This window comes from Schistocerca piceifrons, chromosome 2 (genome assembly GCF_021461385.2).
Source record: "Schistocerca piceifrons isolate TAMUIC-IGC-003096 chromosome 2, iqSchPice1.1, whole genome shotgun sequence".
Lineage (NCBI taxonomy): Eukaryota > Metazoa > Arthropoda > Insecta > Orthoptera > Acrididae > Schistocerca > Schistocerca piceifrons.
In genome coordinates, this window is record NC_060139.1 from 198992155 (window position 1) to 199012044 (window position 19890).

Sequence of the window (19890 nt, forward strand, 5' to 3'; positions counted from 1 at the left end):
TGTTGCTACACGTGCATTGCCGGCCCAGTTGATTGCGGTGTTGCTGCAGCTGTTGCAACGATAGGCAGCACTCCTTGTCGTTAAAGTTCAGTGCCTCGGAGGCACCTGGACACAGCAACTTATGAGGCCGGGCCGACGCTAGTCTGTAGAACATGATGCGAGCGTCCTAGTGGGGACCCGCGAGTGCTGCGTTCTCGGTTCTTCTCAAGGGAATCGAGCTATACATTCTTGTGGATAGTGCATATCAAGCGCGCAAGCCACGCGGCAGCATTATCGCGGAAAAAGCAAAATGATGCATCGGCCGGGAATCGAACCCGGGCCGCCCGCGTGGCAGGCGAGCATTCTACCACTTTTTCTTTTTTCTTTTTCTTTTTTCTTCTTTTTCTTTTTTCTTCTTTTTCTTTTTTCTTCTTTTTCTTTTTTCTTCTTTTTCTTTTTTCTTCTTTTTCTTTTTTCTTCTTTTTCTTTTTTTTCCCCTTTTTCTTTTTTTTCCCTTTTTCTTTTTTTTCCCTTTTTCTTTTTTTTCCCTTTTTCTTTTTTTTCCCTTTTTCTTTTTTTTCCCTTTTTCTTTTTTTTCCCTTTTTCTTTTTTTTCCCTTTTTCTTTTTTTTCCCCTTTTTCTTTTTTTTCCCCTTTTTCTTTTTTTTTCCCCTTTTTCTTTTTTTTTCCCCTTTTTCTTTTTTTTTTCCCCTTTTTCTTTTTTTTTTCCCCTTTTTCTTTTTTTTTTCCCCTTTTTCTTTTTTTTTTCCCCTTTTTCTTTTTTTTTTCCCCTTTTTCTTTTTTTTTTCCCCTTTTTCTTTTTTTTTTCCCCTTTTTCTTTTTTTTTTCCCCTTTTTCTTTTTTTTTTCCCCTTTTTCTTTTTTTTTTCCCCTTTTTCTTTTTTTTTTTCCCCTTTTTCTTTTTTTTTTTCCCCTTTTTCTTTTTTTTTTCCCCTTTTTCTTTTTTTTTTTCCCCTTTTTCTTTTTTTTTTTCCCCTTTTTCTTTTTTTTTCCCCTTTTTCTTTTTTTTTCCCCTTTTTCTTTTTTTTTCCCCTTTTTCTTTTTTTTTTCCCCTTTTTCTTTTTTTTTTCCCCTTTTTCTTTTTTTTTTCCCCTTTTTCTTTTTTTTTTCCCCTTTTTCTTTTTTTTTCCCCTTTTTCTTTTTTTTTCCCCTTTTTCTTTTTTTTTTCCCCTTTTTCTTTTTTTTTCCCCTTTTTCTTTTTTTTTCCCCTTTTTCTTTTTTTTTCCCCTTTTTCTTTTTTTTTCCCCCTTTTTCTTTTTTTTTCCCCTTTTTCTTTTTTTTTTCCCCTTTTTCTTTTTTTTTTCCCCTTTTTCTTTTTTTTTTCCCCTTTTTCTTTTTTTTTTTCCCCTTTTTCTTTTTTTTTTCCCCTTTTTCTTTTTTTTTTCCCCTTTTTCTTTTTTTTTTTTCCCCTTTTTCTTTTTTTTTTTTCCCCTTTTTCTTTTTTTTTTTTCCCCTTTTTCTTTTTTTTTTTCCCCTTTTTCTTTTTTTTTTTCCCCTTTTTCTTTTTTTTTTTCCCCTTTTTCTTTTTTTTTCCCCCCCTTCTTTTTTTTTTCCCCCCCTTCTTTTTTTTTTCCCCCCCTTCTTTTTTTTTTCCCCCCCTTCTTTTTTTTTTCCCCCCCTTCTTTTTTTTTTCCCCCCCTTCTTTTTTTTTTCCCCCCTTCTTTTTTTTTTCCCCCCCTTCTTTTTTTTTTCCCCCCCTTCTTTTTTTTTTCCCCCCCTTCTTTTTTTTTCCCCCCCTTCTTTTTTTTTCCCCCCCTTCTTTTTTTTTCCCCCCCCTTCTTTTTTTTCCCCCCCCTTCTTTTTTTTCCCCCCCCTTCTTTTTTTTCCCCCCCCTTCTTTTTTTTCCCCCCCCCTTCTTCTTTTTTTTTCCCCCCTTCTTCTTTTTTTTTCCCCCCTTCTTTTTTTTTTCCCCCCTTCTTTTTTTTTTCCCCCCTTCTTCTTTTTTTTTTTCCCCCCTTCTTCTTTTTTTTTTCCCCCCCTTCTTTTTTTTTCCCCCCCCTTCTTTTTTTTTCCCCCCCTTCTTTTTTTTTTCCCCCCCTTCTTTTTTTTTTCCCCCCCTTCTTTTTTTTTCCCCCCCTTCTTTTTTTTTCCCCCCCCCTTCTTTTTTTTTTCCCCCCCTTCTTTTTTTTTTCCCCCCCTTCTTTTTTTTTTTCCCCCCCTTCTTTTTTTTTTCCCCCCCTTCTTTTTTTTTCCCCCCCTTCTTTTTTTTTTCCCCCCTTCTTTTTTTTTTTCCCCCCCCTTCTTTTTTTTTCCCCCCCCTTCTTTTTTTTTTCCCCCCTTCTTTTTTTTTTCCCCCCCTTCTTTTTTTTTTCCCCCCCTTCTTCTTCTTTTTTCCCTTTTTCTTCTTTTTTCCCTTTTCTTTTGAGGGCCTCCCAACTCCCCTTATAGCCCTCCTTGCTCTCACCAAAATATGCCTTCTTCGGCGAGCTTCAGCGCTATCATATCTGTTGTGGTATACGCTCGTCGCCGACGTTTGCTCGAGTGGATCACGGTGTGAAAATCGAGAAATAAATGAAAATTCTTCCCCAAAATCAAATCTTCCGTCCATCCATGGAATGCACAATAAAAGACACTGTACCTCTTCAAACGATGAAATTTCAAAATTAAAATATCCACCCTAAGAGAAGCCACAGGCGACGAGTAACGAAAAGTCGTAGGAGAGTTCTTTAAATAAACACAATAAATTCCATGTCCATTCTTGGGGAAAAGGATGCGCGTGTAGAAGACAAACTAAAAACTCACTCCGAAGATCATAAGAAGAAGATAGTGAAAGGCAATGAAAATAATATTGTCACTTCCATGTGAAAAACGAAACGCTCCACTGCTATAAGTCAAATTAAAGAAATAAAAGATAATCTTCTTCTGTAGCGCATAATCATCTCACAGATCCATCAAAACCATCGGGTCAAATTCAAACAAAAATGATTGAAAAATCGAAAAATAACAGATAGCCTCTTCAGTCTTAAATGGATTTTTCCATGTATCAATAATTGAACGTCTTGGCGTAACCATGTTTTAACGCCGCACACAGAAAAAAAATGGTTCAAATGGCTCTGAGCACTATGGGACTTAACAACTGAGGTCATCAGTCCCACAGAACTTAGAACTACTTAAACCTAACTAACCTAAGGACATCACACACATCCATGCCCGAGGCAGGATTCGAACCTGCGACCGTAGCAGTCGCGCGGTTCCGGACTGCGCGCCTAGAACCGCGAGACCACCGCGGCCGGCCCGCACACAGAAAATTGGCAAAAAGTTCGTTATAATGTTTCAGCCGCTGTACATGGGAATGTGCATCCCACAAGTAGGCTAAATATGTATATACGTCCTGGACTTAACAATCCAGAATGGCGAAGACTGTGTGACCTAAGAGCCACACCATGGTATTGTGCTTCGCGCGAGGGAAAGGCTTAAACCCTGGCGCAAGAACATCATTGAGAGTCACGTGCGAGGGTGTCGTCCTGTTGATCAGAGCCACCATGACCCTACACAGTTCCCAAATGGCCGACGCAAGGCCACATTGAAAGCGATGCTCCCGTGTGTCTGGAACGCCGCAAGCACCGCAGTTGGCAGACGGCAGCAGGCGGATGTGCGAGAGACGTTGGTTTGTGGCCACCGTATTGTTGACCAGTTTATACCACTGGGACCGAACGCCGGAGGGCAACACGGAGTGATGAATATTAAACCACACTTGCCGCCAGTCGGTCGCGGGGAAACGAAGAGCGAGCTTGTGAGGGGGTGTCCTCCCCACCATTGCCGCATACAGTCGGCGAACATTCCTGTTTCTGTCCAGCGCCGTTTCCAGTACGTAGCTCCGCTGCAGGTAGTAAGCTCTGACGTAGCCGAGTTGATACGGGATGCCCACCACGGACACCGGTGCGCTCTCGGAGGGCGGCCGGTAAGCGACGAGCATGGCCGCCGCCGTTCCATCCGGGCTGTGAGCTTGCAAGGTGGCCATGCGGTGCACCAGCAGCGCCGAACACTTCCTGGGAAAATCGACGAGGCCGAGTCCTCCGAAGGTGGTGTCGAGGACGCACGTTGCCGCCCGAACCTTGAAGATTTCATGGCGCCACAGGAGCCAGTAAGCGGCCTGCGAAAATGATCGGGCGAGGGGTCGTGGAACGTCCAGGAGTTGTGCCACGTACCACGCCTTGGAATACACGGCGCTGTTAATTAGGTCGACCTTCTGGAGGAGGGTGAGGCGTCGGCTGGCGTAAGTCTTACAAAGGCCTTTGACATGATTTAGCAACCGGCGCCAGGTGCGTGCCCGCATCTGTTGTGGATTAGCAGTAACATAAAGGCCCAAGATAATGTGATGACGGGCTACGCGAAACCAAGTCTGATCGTGATCCACTTCACAATTTCCTAAAGGAATCATTACGGTCTTCCTTGGATTTATCGGGGCACCCGACGCACGTTCATACCTCCTCAGTAAGGGCCGGATGTGATAAAATCGTTGTCGCTGCCGAGAAAAACACCTACGTCATCAGCGTAAGCGAGACATTTCACAGTGGCAAGATGAATATCCACGCCGCCCATCGTGCGGTCTAGCGCACGCAGCAGTGGGTCCAAAGCAATGACAAAAAGGTACATAGATAAGGGACAGCCCTGTCGCACCGATCTACGAAGAACTATAGGTGGTGTTCTCCATCCATTAATTGTCACCATCGAACTGGCTCCTGTCAGGAAATGGCGAATCACGCAAATGAAGCGGAGGCCAAAGCCCATCCTGCCCATAACATGGATCAAATAATCGTGGCTCATCCTGTCAAACGCGTTGGCAAAGTCCAGAGAAAGAACACCGGCTGAAAGCCGATGGACGGCAGAGTAAGCGATGATGTCACGATAGGTAGACGCTGCATTGAAAATGGTCCGCCTCTTAACGCCGCAGGATTGAAATGGACACTTTTTTTTTCACTAGCTGCTTATATTTTATGACCCACCGTCTAATTTCTTATGGTGGGTCGTATATTCCCACTTAGCCGCTGTGACTGGGTCCGGGGTCCGCAGTGACTTAAGGTAACACCACACCGGCTCCCGTCCCCACTCACACCGTTGCCCGTGTCCCGCCACGTGGAGGCGGGCTCTGTTTAGATCCATTTGTTATCTTTTTTTTTTGTGCAGCATTAGAAAAACTTATAACTAATACAAAATCAAGTAAGATATTAATAAACAAAACGAAATTAAATATTTAGAAAGAAGGAAGGAAGAGAACTGAATAGAGAAGTTATAGGTATAATATGGCCCGTCACCTGGTTGTGGGCGGCGGCCCGGGTCTTGGAATGATTCTCAAGACGCTGGCCGTTGCTCACCATGCCTTTAACATCTACCATCCTAAAAACTACCTTAACTAGAAGAGATTAGGGTACGTTAAAGCTAGAAACTAAGACTAAGACCTCCATGTCCAGCCTGCTAAACTATTTACGATATACAATAGAGAGGTAACTGATTTTGTGCTTGGCTCAAAGTTGCTAATGAAAGGGTACTCGTGGTAAAAGTAATAAGGTAATGACGCTAACGGTTTGTGTTGAGCCTGCAAGGCTCCTAGTAGAGTACATCAGGCGCAAGCACCTCCCGGCCCCGCTGACAACACGACCTGAACGGTGGTTTTTCCCGATCTACCATAGGTATCCGTCGGGTTGGGCTCAAAAGAGAGGAACCACAATTAAGATCCTTCCATCCAGGACGTGCGCCGCCTCTTACCAGGGGGGCGTAGGTCCCTTGAAGAGGTGCCCAACTTTAAGCTTCAGATGAGAGGTTCTTAGTATAGTGGAGGTTGAAGTATAGGCTGTGTAGGTTGGTTGTACAAACAGTTCACACTGAGCCAATGAGACTTACAATGATACGTGGTGTGGCAGTTAGCACCTTCCGGCCCCGCCAGCAACACAGCCTGAGCGGTGGTTTTCCCCGATCTACCATAGGTATCCGTCGGGTTGGGCTCAAAAGAGAGGGACCACAATTAAGATCCTTCCATACAGACTGTGCGCTGCCTCTTAACGGAAGGTGTAGGTCCCTTGAAGAGGTACCTAGCTTAAAGCTAAAGCTCTTATTGGACATGGAGATGCTGTAAACTATTTATATATACGGTGCAATCTGTTTTTAGGATTGTGTGTGACTTCTGCACCTCTTGTCGGTTGTTCCACTCTGTCCTTTGAATTTGACTTGGTTGACACTATGGATCATCCGCGCTGGACGCTTAAATATCTGTGTTGGTGCCCTGGTCTGTATCTGTTTCTTCTTCATCACTCGTGGTGCTAATCATATCTGTATCCCCCTGGGCATCGTGACGTCTGTTTGGACCGACTTGCCCTCGGTAGGGTCTGTTGCGCAAGTATTCTATTTGTTGGATCTTCGAGATTTCGTCCGTTAGTTTGTTGAGTTCAGTCCACCTTTCCGGGTCGCGTATTATGGCATGTAGTTCGTTCTGTGTGTTCAGGCGATTTATGTGTACTGTGTCTTATGTTCGTGCGTTGTCCGCAGAAGAAGACAGTATGTTCAGGGGAACCTTCTTCCCCGCATGTGCATCTATTAGTCTGCTGCAGACTCACGCGGTACAGGTGCGTGGGATAAGGGCCATGTCCTGTGATGAAATGTACCATACCGCGGCTGGGATCAATGTGTTTTAGTTTTAGTCTTTCCCGGATGTCAGGGAAGAAGTTGTAGACACGGCGGCCCTTATCGCTGTTGGCCCACTCGCTCTGCCAGGTATCCACTCGCCATGCTCTGAGTTGGCGTGTTGTCTCAATCGGTACACCAGTGATCTGCCGAACCTGGTCTATTCTCCCCATCCTAAGCCAGTACATTGCTGCGCGGTACCTGATGGTGATATCTATGGGGAAAATTCCCATGACGACACATAGTGCGTCATTTGATGTTGTGTTGAATGCCCCTGATAGTCGAAGTAGAACACTTCTTTGGCCTCGACGTACAATGGTTCTGTTGGTTGAGAGATTTAACCTGTGGGCCCACGTACTGGCAGCAAAGCATAGTACTGACTCGAAGAGAGCGCAATGGTATGTTCGTGTCACTGACAGGGGTAGTCTGAATTGTTCCGAATTTAGCCTAGCCAGTTTGTGTAGTATCTTTTCTGCTTTGTTTGTGCATATTCGCATGTGTTCGTGGAAGTTCAATCGTTCATCAATGTAGACTCCTAGATAGCGTGTGACTGCTAGTCTTTTTATGTTTGTGTCCCCAATTTTGACTATTGGGTTCCTGCGCAGGGTACCCTTTAGCAATGTATAAGTTGTTTTGTTTCCTGCTATCTTTAAGTTATTATCTGTGCACCATTGGGTTATTGTCCTAAGTGTTCCATTGGCTATTTCTTCCAGCTGGGCACGGTTATTTGCTGAAACTACGACGAGTAGATCATCAGCATAAGCGACAGCTCCATCTGTCAAGATGTGCTCCTCTAGTAACTGTAGGAGCGGTTCTATAACTATGTCCCAGAAGATAGGGCCGCAGATCGACCCTTGTGGACAGCCTTTTGTAATTCGTTTAATCACTTTCTGGTTGTCCATTTGCCAAACGACCGTTCTGTCTCTGCAGTAGTCCATGAAACTATTATACAGAGACTCCGGTACCTGCACGTGTCTGAGCCTCTTGAACAAGGCCGGCCACCAGAGGTTGTCGAAGGCACCTGAGATGTCTATCATAATTGCAAGTGTGTATTTGGAGGGTGTGTCGTGTACTATTTGGAGTGCTCTGTTAATTGCGTCGTCTATAGATTTCCCTTCCCTGAAGCCGTATTGGTGTGGTGTCAGTCCCCGTAGTGTTCGGTGTGCTTGTAGTCTTTTGCAGAGTAGTTTTTCTTGTACTTTACCGAGTGTATTGATAAGGCAAATTGGTCTGTATGACTTGGGGTCTGATGGGTCTTTGTCTGGAGCCTTTTTTATGATAACCGCCTTCGAGGTCTTCCACACTGCAGGCACACGGCCCAGACTTAATGCATCGTTTAACAACGTTGTGAGAAACGGGGTGATCTGCGGTGCAATTTGTTTCAGTACCTCAGAGTGGATACCATCCGGTCCAGGCGCCTTTTTGTTTTTGAGTTCTGAGATCGCTGTCGCCACTTCTTCCTGCGCAAATGGACAGGTGACGTTAGGTGTGGTGTATACTGTGTCTACTTCGCGTCTCAGTGCTGCGTGTTGTGGTGTGTCTGTGTCTGCGATGTCGTCGGGCAGGAGTTTGCTCAGCACGAACTCCGCTGTGCGTCTCCAGCCCTTAGTCATCTCACCATCCTCCTGTCGCAGCGTTCCCAGAACCAGTGGGCTCTTAATTTTCTCTGTCACGATTTTGTATGGTTCCCCCCAAATGTTTAGTTGTGTTTGTGCTGCTACATGGCTGTTCCAATGGTCTTTCCTGGTCTTATTCAGCTCAAGTTTATATTTATCCTTGGCAAGCCGGTAGTCGTGTAGTCGTAATTGTCTTTCTCTATCTGAAATTGCTCGTTGGTAAAGTTTACGTTTACGTTTTGAGTCTTGTTTGAGTCGTGTTAATTGTGTAGTCCAGGGAATATTTTGGTGTTTTGTCATTCTTTGTGTGGGTATGCAGGTGTTCTGTGTGTGTGTGTGTGTGTGTGTGTGTGTGTGTGTGTGTGTGTGTGTGTGTGTGTGTGTGTGTGTGTGTGTGTGTAATGATATCTGTCAGCATGTGTGCTCTGTAATAAACACTGCCGGTGATGTCTTGCGGTATGTGCTCATGTATTTTTTGTCTGACCCTGTCCCAGTCTGTTTTGTCAAATAATAGTCTTTTTGGTAGTGTTTCTGTGTTGACGTTTGGTGTGCCACTTAACGTTAGTGTGATGTTGTGGTCGCTAGCAGTGATCTGGTCATGTACGGTCCAGTCTCGTACGTGGTTGATGGCGGCATTATTAACGAGGGTGATGTCTATGTTTGATGAATGACCGTTGTGTCCGATGTGAGTCGGGTGATGTCCTTCCTTGTTGAGTACGTGTAGTCTGTTTTCTTGGATGATGTCATTTATTATTCTACCTCTGTCGTCAGTTCCGTCTGAAGGCCACAGGGTTGATCTGGCATTTATGTCTGCACAGATGAGAAGTTTTTTGTTGCCAGCGTATTGCGCAACATCTCTGATGAGGTCTGCGTATGGTTTGATGCAATGACAGAATTGGGCGTACAGCGACGCGATGATCCAAGTATCCCCCTTGTGTGTGACTTCAACTGTAACTAGGTGCTCGGAACAGAGTTCTGTAATTTTGACTGGATGTATTTCTTTGTTTAGGATTGTGACAGATGCCATACAGCCTGTCCCCTCCGCAACTGTCACCGCACTTGGAGGAAAGTTGGGGATATGCCCTTGTCTAGTGTAGGGCTCCTGTATGCACAGAATGTCACTTTTTAGTTCACGTAGGACCCGTGGGAGCTCCGAATTTACAAGTATACTCCGCATAGCATTAAGCTGTGCTATTAGCAGTTTGGGTGTTTAACTGTGGCGTAGCACTTGCTGCCAGTTTGACTGTAATCGAAGTATGTTCTCCCATGAGCCCTTACGTGATCCTTGTAAAGCTTGTCCATATCGAATGGTTCCTCCCTGCGGGCGCACACCTGCATGAGCAGGTCTAGTAGGCTGTCTGGATCTGTTGGAATATTCTCCGTTTTGAGAATCAGTCTATCGGTTTGCTCTGATGTACGGAAGCAAACAGATTGGCCGTACGGGTGTAGGGTGCGGATGAGCATCCGCTGTGCCGTCTCTAAGATGTCTCTTTTTTCTAGCCTACTTAATTTTACATTTATATCTAGCTTGTCGTAACTAAAACTATCGGTGTCGATGGCGTGTGTTGGCGTCTCTGCAGCCGTGACGTGTCGTGATGGTGTAGTGGCGTTGTTGTGCACCTCTGCGGGGGGCGCTGGATTGACTTCCTCGTTGGTTGTTGTGGGGGTTTCCTTGGGCGTCGGCATTGAGGTTGTTGGTTGGGAGGCTGCGAAGGTGTTGGTATCATCAGGGGTACGCACTTTCGTATCACTAGGTTTTGAGGCAGCCTGCGATTGCCGCGATTGGTCGTCACACGCTTTCACTTTCGGGACTCTCTTAGGCTGTTTGGGTTTCCTATGCGGTTTTAGTTTCCTAAAGGCTGCGATGATTCGTTTGTTTTTTGTGTGTGTTTCGTTTGTGCAGTCTTGATGTGTATCAGATGTGTTGGTTGTTTGTGCCTCCATTCTGCATTGATTTGACGTGATTTGGTTCCCACTTGACTGCTCGTCTGCGCTACCTGTGACAGACATAACAGCTTTTGGTATGATATGCGCACTGTCGCCTCTGATGCCAGACCCTCCGCAGACTTTTGTTGCGGTTGTTGCTGCGGCTTTTTGTGTGGCATTCGTGATGTCTGCCGGCGCTGTGGCCTGTTCAAGGTCGGTATTACTGTTTCGAATATCATTATGAACACTACAATCTCTGGCGTAAGGGCACTAATAGACGTCGTCTTCTTCCTCTGTCAGTGAGTCAGAGAGAGTTATTTTGCGTTTGATTTGATTACAGTCTGAGGTGTCTGATTTGTTCATGCTTTCCGTTTGGACTCCAGCTGTGCTTGCTTGCGTTACGGTTGTGTTTAGCACCGTTGGGTTCAAGGTCTCGCCTTGTATGAATTTGATTGGTTTGATACGTCCTTCGCATTTTGTAGTGTCGTATGTGCGTCGTTGTGCTGGAGTGGATGGGTAATCTTGAGTCGTTAGCAACGCTGTTTTGTGCAGTTGCTTTGGTTGGTCATGTGTGGTATGGTTTTCTGGTCTGTCGGTATCAGGATTTGGGGTTATCATGTCTATTCTCAGTAGTTCGTCTTCGAGTTCGTCTATCCTGTTCATAAGGGTCGTCTGGAATGTCATCCAGTACATTATTTGTCTTTTGATTAGTTTGGCGGCTTCTGGTGACATTTGTCCTGTGAGTGTTAGGTCGTCTATGTATTCAGCGATTGCATGATGGCTGTCCTCCAGGTTTGTATTGTGTATCAAGCCTGGAATGTGACCATTGTTGGGGTAGTCGTCAGGTAATAGTTTTTGCCTCTTACGCCAGAGTATTGCACGTAGATGGTTTCTGTGCCTGGTGGATGGTGACTTGTATGATCTTATTTTTTCAGGGGTTGATTTATGGAGCATGTTGTTTGACTCAGGGGGGTGTTCAGCTGCCATAGTCAGTACTGTCAATTAGTCTATCAAGCAGCTGTTTGTAGGTCTGGCAGACGCCACCCCTGCTCTTATTGCAAATTCGGTTTCTGTTCCTGCAAGGGATGCAATCGATGGGCTCTGATGCTCGACAGTCCGCGCGTTTGTGGCCCTTTTTGCCACACCTTGAACAGGTCGTACCTGTGTCTGCGCAGGCTTTGGTTGTATGGCCAAGGTCACAACAGTTGTAACACTGGCTCACTGACGTATAGTCTTTGACAGATAGGGATTGGAAGTCTATGTACACCCTTCCTTTTTTGGTGAGGTACCAATAAATTCTTGGTGTGACTTCCAACACTTGGTGGTTGTATCCCTTTCCTTTGGGCCCTGTGCGGAATCTGATTTTCACGTCTTTGTCGAATTCGTCTTTTGTGAAGTCGTCACTGAGATTTTGGTCGTATAAACACTCAAATTCTCTATCCGAGATAGTGTCTGTCACTCGATAGACTATCACCAAAGGTTGCCGCTTTCTGGGTCCCTCACACGCGATATTCTCAATATCTTTCGTCTTTTCTATTATTTTCCTACAGTCCTCCTGTGTTGCTGCTTCGACAATCACAGCTGTCTTCGTGTTTCTTATAGACTTAATGTGTAGGTTGTCTCGTCTTGGGTTGATGTTTTTTTGTCAACGTTTGTTTTATTGTTTTAGTGTCTTGGTTGTTGGTAGACTTTATGAAGAGAGTGGTTGCCTGCTTGGCTTTTGCCACCTCAATGCGTTTATGTTCTTTGGGTGCGGTGGAGAGTGCCGCAGCGTATGTTAGTGTCTTGGCCTGTTGCTCTGCCTGTTCAGTAACCTTTCCTGTCAGATCCCTAATTTGGTCCCTGAGCTCTTGGTTTATTTCAGCGAGTTTTGTATTGACTTCCTCGAGTTTGTTGACCTGTTCTGTGAGAGACTCAATTCTAAGGTCCTTAACTGGGTCAGCTGAGTGCTGAAGTTCGCGCAGTAGATCTTTGTTCTGCTCTTGCAGCAGCTCGACCTTTGCTTCTGCTGACGTGAGTTGGAAAGCCAAAGGGAATATTTTATTCCTTATCGTATTCAGTACGCTACTCGATACGTGTTTGGCCTTTAATTCCGCCCCAATGTCATTTAATAGCTCGTCAATTGCAGCGATCTTCTGGCTCGGTGACATAACGGCATATTCGTGGACACCAGACGCCATGCCTATAGGCGATACTTTGCAACTGGTGCTGCTCTGCGTTCTACTAAGCGTCCCTTTCGTGGACTTGGGTGTGGTGTTAGCACCACTTAGTAGGCGTGCTCGATCCAGGATTGCGAATCTGTGTTATAGTTCTTAAAGAGTGACCTTTTTTTTAGTGTGTATTGCGTGTGCGGCACCACATTGTGACACGTAACTCCCAAAAGCGATACGTCACAGAGCGAGGCCGAATGTGGGCTGGGTGGCTTCGCCGGCGTTGTCCGATCGACACCGAGCGCCGCGGTCAGCTCCGCACGTCAGCCGGCCACGTGGTTCGCGGGACCAGGTGGGGACTGTGAGCCCGCGTAAGCTGCTGACTCCCGCGGTTGGGCGCGGAAACACGAGTCGTGTTTAGCAACACAGGTTTGCTGTGGCCAGCGCAGTTTGGCCTGCTTGCGAAACTCACGCGTAGTGAAATGGACAGATGACTTTGTCCATGACTGCCTGTAACTTCGCTGCAACACATCTGCCCGCCAGCTTGTAATCAGCATTCAGCAGCGTAATTGGCCGCAGATCGGTGACACGACACGGACCCCGCTTTTTGGGGATAAGAACAATGTGCCCTTCGAGAAACTGACTCGGGATGACGATGCCGCGAAGCACTCCGTTCACCACTACCGTAAACTGGTCCCCTACAATATCCCAGAAAGTAATATAAAATTCTGTAGGAAGACCGTCGCGTCCAGGCGACTTGCCCGTTGTACTGGCTTTCAAGATCTGTAACACGTCGTGATTAGACACCTCTGCAACCAGCTCTTCACGGTCAGGTTCGGACATGCAGTCGACTAAGTCATGTAATCAAAGTCGCGTGGCCTCTCCGTCCTCGGTAGTATCGAGAAAGAGCGAAGTATAATAGTCGGAGATATGACGTACAATTTCGCGCCGCTGCAATAAGACAATCCCCGCATCAGTTTCCAACGCATCAATATACTTTTTGCGAGCCTGTTGATTCTCCCGGGCAAGTTGATAGAGCGACGGCTCCTCGTCATCGATGTGGCATAACGGACGGCTCCGAACCGTTAAACCCCTCGACCTTTCCCGGTGCAGCCTCAGAATCTGGGTTTTAATTTTGCTCAGGCGGAGTCTAATGTTTGCATCGGGGCCAACAGGTGCATGGATTGCAGCCTGTAAGCACTGCTGATAAATTGCCAACGTACGCCTGTGCCAGTAACTCGCTTCTCGACTATATAATTGCGCCGCCATCCGCAAAATCGGCTTGGCATGCGCCACCCACCACTCGATGCAGGACCCGTAAGTGTGGAACTTTTCTAAACACTGCTGCCATGCTACACGTATCTCCGCACGGAGCCCTTCGGCACCCAGATGGCCGGTATTTAATTTCCAATATGCCGAAAGAGATTTCGTGCGACAGCACTGCAACCGCAAAACACACACGTAGCCACAGTGATCACTCACGGCGACAGGCAGAACTTCGACTGCACATAAAACGTCTGTGAGCTCCCGTGAAACGTAGATCCTATCAATTCTACTGGCCCCTCCAGTAGGAAAGTGCGTATACTGCGTCATGATGGGGTGGTACTGGCGCCACGAATCACGCAAGTTCGCTGCAGTTAAAACGGTATTCAGTTCAGCACATTTAGTGGGGGTGGGGTATTGGTCAGCAGAGGCAACAACGCAATTAAAATCGGCACCGAAAATGATGGGACGAGCCGTAGCCAAAAAGAGGCATACGTTTGTGGTAAAAAAAAAGAGCTCTTGTGCGTTTTTGATCAGTCCCCGAGGGCACATAGACATTGACAAATTGGACTCCCTCAATGACACACGCTAAGACACGACCATTGAGGAGCAGTTGGATGTGCGTAGGTTCAAAAGACGACTTATATAAAATCGCAGTGCCACAATTATTATCACTATTCAGATTGTAAACAACATCATAACCTGGGATATTGCTAAAAACGACACTAGATACTTCTTGAAGAAGGGCAATACTAAAATTTCCATGAAATAAGTCTTTAAAAGCTGCTACCTTGTACACCGCTGAGATACCGGCAACGTTTAACGTCAAAACAGAAAACACACTCGTTGGTAGTGGGTGCGTTGACATTTTAAGCAGATGGACAATACAGAGAAATATAAAAAAAACACCAACGAAGTGATAAAACGCCGGACTTATACTTAAATGAACAGCTGGCATAAAAATGGAAATTTCAATAGGTCTTAAAACACTGTGGTGTTTAGTAGCAAGTCTACAAAAACATGGCACGACAATACACTGGACACAGTACAAGATACAGTAGTTTCCAGGTCTAGTGCAATGTAGGTGGACTCATGACAACGATGTGGCTCTGCGTGCATTTCTACTGGCCCCCCCTCGTCCTCCTCCTCCTGCTGCTGCCACCACGGGCTTTGGCTGTCAGGCGGCGGGGGTGGTCGTGCGTCGCCCGACGTCTTGGTGGCTTCCGCCTGGCCGCCGCGCGATGTGACGGCCGGCTGTGACGGCACCGAATATTTACGCGGGCGCTGTGGTAACTGCTCACTGGCCTGTTCTAATTTACGCTTTGCAGCAGCAATGTCCTGTTCCTTCCCGGCATTGAGAAATTGTTTCAAGTGTTCAGTGTGTTCTCGAATCTTCTCTGTCCTGGCGGAGCTGCTACTACGGGAGGAACCCTGTGACATTGCCTCACTTTCACTGCCACTCTCCGTGGCTGGCGGATTCGCGAGGGCGGCCGAGTTCGGATCCTTGACCTGTTTACCCTTGCCCCGCTGGCGACGTTGCTTTTTACTTTCCGCTGAAGGCGTTACAGTATCGGCAGAAGTTGGCACCGGGAGGAGCGGCGGGGGTAAAGAAGCGTCTGTTGCCTCCACCGACTCCGATTGAACGGCATCAGTATTAACAGGGCGTACGTCCCTTTCGTCATCAACCCGGTCGGTCGGGGTAGGCGGGTCCTGGACAACCTCCATTTCCTCCTGCCCGGCAGACGTGTTACTATGTTCCGCGTCGGACGTGTCTTCGACGGAAGCAACGGCCGTCGAACGGTCGGTCGGACCGGTAAAGGATGTTCTTGCTACAATCTCACTCATAAGGGGCACAAATTTATCGCCACCAACCAAAACATCTTTGCGCGGTAACTGAACAGGCCAACGTCGAGGGCAGTCACCCCTCAAATGGTCAGTGGAATGACATACGGCACATGTCAGCGGTTGCCCGATATGAGACCTGTGCACGAACCCCACTGATTACAAAGTAGGAAGGAATATGTTGTTTCAGATCCATCCGTACACTACGGACACCACTAGCAACTTTGTAACGGTATGCACTAGACCATTTCTCCATCGTAATGTTCAGAACGTCACCAAATCGCGACAACGCACGAGATAAAATTTGATCAGGGCTTTCCGGTGGTACATGAAAAGCACGGCAGTTCGAATTCCAAACCCTGACGCCACAATTTGCACATTACTAATACTGGCGTCTGCATGTTTAAAACGGCAACTGCCACCAAATTTGGCAACAAACTTTTCACACATGTCCCCAGAGGTAAATTTCAAGAACAAGCAATACTATACAAAGCCAAATTGAAAGGTGTCTACGATTTCTTCCGGTATCTTTGTCTTCGAATAACCATTCGTGTATTTCAAATGCGGTAGGGTGGACAGCACTTCTATCAAATACACTCTGAGCGGTGTTAGCCCTCGAAAATGTCGACATACTGTTACTTACTAATCTTCAAAGCATAAATCACGAAGAACGAAGCGCCAAAGTCCCGGCGATGTAAACAGACGACAGCAGCGGTGCTCCGCGCGACGTGCTGCGTGGTGCTTTCCGCGGCAGACGTCTGAGGGGAAAGTGGGACTGCCGTCCAGCGCCGTCGCATCCTCTCGAGAGAATGCTACAGACGCTGAATCCTGCACTGCACTGCTTAAAAATGACGCCCGAACGCGATCGCCTAAGTACTCTTGCGGCGCACGCACGCGACGACTCTTGCCAAAGGACGCGAAATGTGCGTAGAGACGCTGTCTGGATGCGCTCGCCTACCCCGTAATGCGCCTACAGCTACGACCACCTTCAGCCGCCGCCGACAGGCGGGAAGCAGACACAACGCGGCGTGGGCGGACGGAAGCCGTGCGGTGGTGGTGTAATGGTCGGCATAGTTGCCCTCCAAGCAATTGATCCGGGTTCGAAGCCGACCACCGCAGCCGGCTTTTACTTTTGCGTATGAGTACTTTTGCCACGCGTTCTTAAATTAATGTTTCTTTCCCCGTCATACTCGCTGCAGGCAATCCTGTAGTGTGTGCGTTTTTTCCCTCCTTGAATCTCGACTAATCTCGACTTTGCTCGACTGACGCTCCCCAATCGGCCTATATCAAAAGGACAAGTACGCGAAACGACTGAGAGAGGTATGGCGAGGCGGGCACCACATTACTTTTACCTCGAGTAAATACCTGTTGCCTGTTATCATGTATTGTCTGATTTTACATGTTCTGTCAGACAAATTCAGTTTTATTACTAGTACATTTTTTTTTTCTTTGTTGAAAATTTTACAACACGCTCCTTCATGTCAGTGGCCGCACGGCGCGACTTGGCATACCGAGAGGCAAAATGTGGCGCCAGTGCCCTTGACCGAATAGCGCTGCAGCTCCGAAACCGAAGAGGAAAGAGAAATACGAATTGAAACTGTCGTCAGTGCCCTGTGTTCGCAGGCGGTCACCCCCCAAGCACTGACAACGCCCAGCTTCGCGCAGTAGCGGTGATCGGACGAGAAACTGTGTGTTCAGCGTGCTGTGACCAGTGAAGTGAAGTGTTTTAGCGCGTGCCGACAAGTCGCGTTCGGGACCCCCCCATCAGCTCCCACAAAAAGTGACGATTTCTTTGTCACCATACTTCCCCGCCGAAATCGGCGCTGCCTTTTTGAAATAATAAACTCCTAGTGGCTCGTGGGGGGGATCGAACCCACGACCTTAGCGTTATTAGCACGACGCTCTAACCAACTGAGCTAACGGGCCTCGGTGCAGACGGTCTTCCATCGCTTCGAGGGAATTGCTCTGTGTATTGCCACGTAACATTTCTATGGTAGCAGTCCAACAGTGGACCAGCGTCTCTTCTCCCTTTATTCCGCTGCTCGTAGTAATTTCATTGCGTGCCAGTTTCTCTCGACTGTTTTCAGCTGACGTTTACGAGCCAGTAGCTATAATGGGAGGAGGACGTGAAACAGCATTTCGCAGGGTCAAAACTTGTCCTGATTTGTTCCGAAAAAATCCGTTCCGGTACCGGGAATCGAACCCGGGTCTCCTGGGTGAAAGCCAGGTATTCTAGCCACTAGACCACACCGGACGCGCGCATGTTTCTGGGTGTTTACACGCCGTCTACTCGCTCTCCGTGTCGCAGTTTCCCCTGTTTGCGAGCATCTTTTCGCGCGGCCATGGCGAGGCGCGCATGGCAAAAGTCACAAACCATTGCTTTTGGTCTCGTTGTTACTGGAGTAGGAGGAAAAGCAAAGCTGTAAGTAGTAACATTTATTTACTTATTTTGCTACTAAAGACCTGGTGCCTATCATTATATAGCAGGTCGTACATTGTGTGACTTTACGTGTTACATCATACGAAATTCAGTTTTATTACTAGTACTTTTTTTTCTTGAAAATTTTACAAAAGAACTGCAAGTAGTAATAACGGGAAGTAAACATTTTCACGCTGAGTCGTTGAAGCCTTGTGGATAAGAAACCACAAAGTGTTTCGCTCCTTCGCAACCCCAGAGCCGTCAATTTAGGTGTGAACGAAAGTAAATTAAATGCCCCGGGTGAGGATCGAACTCACGACCTTAAGATCGAGACTTACGCGCTGCCCACTGCGCTAACGAGGCAGGTGATCGCCACACATTCTGGAATCGCGGTAAGTATCAAATACCAGTGGTAGAGAGTCTGCACTTCCTGGCTCATTTTTTCTGTTACTACACGTGCATTCCCGGCGCGACAGGCAACTTGCGATGCTGGGCCGACGCCAGTATGTACAATAGCACACAACAGTCCAAACGAGCAGTCGTGCGCGCTGCATGTTTGATTATTTCCACACGGAAATCCCGCGGTTCATTCTCAAGGTTCACGCACTTAGAGTGCGAAAGACACGCAGCTCCAGTATCAGAGAAAAAACAAAATGATGCATCGGCCGCGAATCGAACCCGGGCCGCCCGCGTGGCAGGCGAGCATTCTACCACTTTTTTTAGGGCCTCCCAACTCCCCTTATAGCCCTCCTTACTCTCACCAAAATATGCCTTCTTCGGCGAGCTTCAACGCTATATTTGCTGGACTGTCGAACTTCGTTGAACAGAGGAATAACGTAAAACAAAATCATAGTCTTCTCAGATGGTATGGTGTCTTTTTCCACAGAAAAACGAAGAACGAAAAGTAATGGTATCGCGGATTTCGTGGACGGTCTTCTGTCCTCCGCTGGTTCAAATCTTCTGCTCGTATTGCAACTAAAACCATTCCACGTAAAATAAAATACTTCTCCTTCTTGACGAGCGGCAGTCTCTTTGATGTAGCAGAGAGTTGTTAAAAAAGAGGCGTCAACGCTGCACAACTTCACAACTGAAAGTTTACGTCGATGTGCGCATCACACGAACGAAATGGAAATCACCTCAAAGTAATAAAATGAAATCGCGACAGTCCGGGAACGGAAATTAAGAGACTGGAAAAAAACACTTCTGCAGCTATGAATGTTCCACACAAACAGGCTGTATCTTCTAAAATACCCATGAAGTCTTGTGAACAAAATAAAATTCCTCAAAAGTAAAAGGACACTCCTCCCTTGGAGATAAAACCAGAACGACCCGTAGTGTGGTTGTGGCACAAGTCACCAACCATAACACCCCCCAGGGGATCCACAACTCTTTTGTGGATACGTGCGTAGCGAGCACGGGGCCCCGAGCTAATGTGGCCTTCCTTCCTTTCCGGGCTGCATACCTTCCCTTTCCGCATCCTTCCCCATCCCCTGTCTTCACCCCCCCCCTCACCTCTGGCTCTTTCCTTCACTTTCTCCCCCTCTGGGAGTATGGTTTGCGCCTACGTCCGGAGACGGACGCTTGTAAATGTACCGCATTCTTCTTCTTCCTTGCTTGTATGTCTTCTTCCTCCCTTTGTCCTTCTCCTTTTCTTACCTCTTCTCTTTACCCTTTTCTCCGCTGCGGCGTTTGAGACCCCTTCTTCTTTCCTTTCCCTTTCTCTTTCTTCCTCCCTGTGCGTGTCTGAAGGCCGACCCACGCACTTCCATGCGTAGCCGGTGACGGGGTAACGCGTAATTCCCCGCCCCGGGTAGACAGGTAGGACACGTACGTACCCCCTGGTGAAGGCCAGGCCCAGGGAGGGGTGATTACCCGAGCTGATACCTTCCGAAAGTGCCGATTGGTCCCTCCGTCCGTTTGTCGGGAGGTGTGACCTGAGGTGTGAACAATCACCTAAGGCGGGAGTGCCCTCAGAGAGGGCCCCCACAAGGGAGGAGCGCGCCATCGGAGACGCCGGTAATCATGGGGGATTCTTCCGCAATGGTTTCCTCACCTTCC

General features: G+C 47.3%; 1 protein-coding gene and 3 non-coding genes across 4 annotated transcripts; all 4 read right to left on the reverse strand.

The window, feature by feature from the left end:
- Positions 1 to 668: 668 nt before the first annotated feature.
- Positions 669 to 15416, reverse strand: LOC124775251 (nucleolar protein 58-like; the record flags this gene model as incomplete). Its single annotated transcript, XM_047250088.1, has 3 exons — positions 14607 to 15416; positions 9853 to 9999; positions 669 to 998 (listed from the first exon to the last, which is right to left on the reverse strand). Coding segments are annotated over exons 1-3 (1287 nt in total), but the record flags the coding sequence as incomplete, so codon positions are not given.
- Positions 15417 to 17264: 1848 nt separating this feature from the next.
- Trnai-aau lies at positions 17265 to 17339 on the reverse strand. Its single transcript has one exon. It is a non-coding gene; the product is annotated as a tRNA-Ile (tRNA).
- A 256-nt stretch (positions 17340 to 17595) lies between these two features.
- Trnae-uuc lies at positions 17596 to 17667 on the reverse strand. The gene has a single exon. It is a non-coding gene; the product is annotated as a tRNA-Glu (tRNA).
- A 457-nt stretch (positions 17668 to 18124) lies between these two features.
- Positions 18125 to 18195, reverse strand: Trnar-ucg. Its single transcript has one exon. It is a non-coding gene; the product is annotated as a tRNA-Arg (tRNA).
- Between the last annotated feature and the right edge of the window lie 1695 nt (positions 18196 to 19890).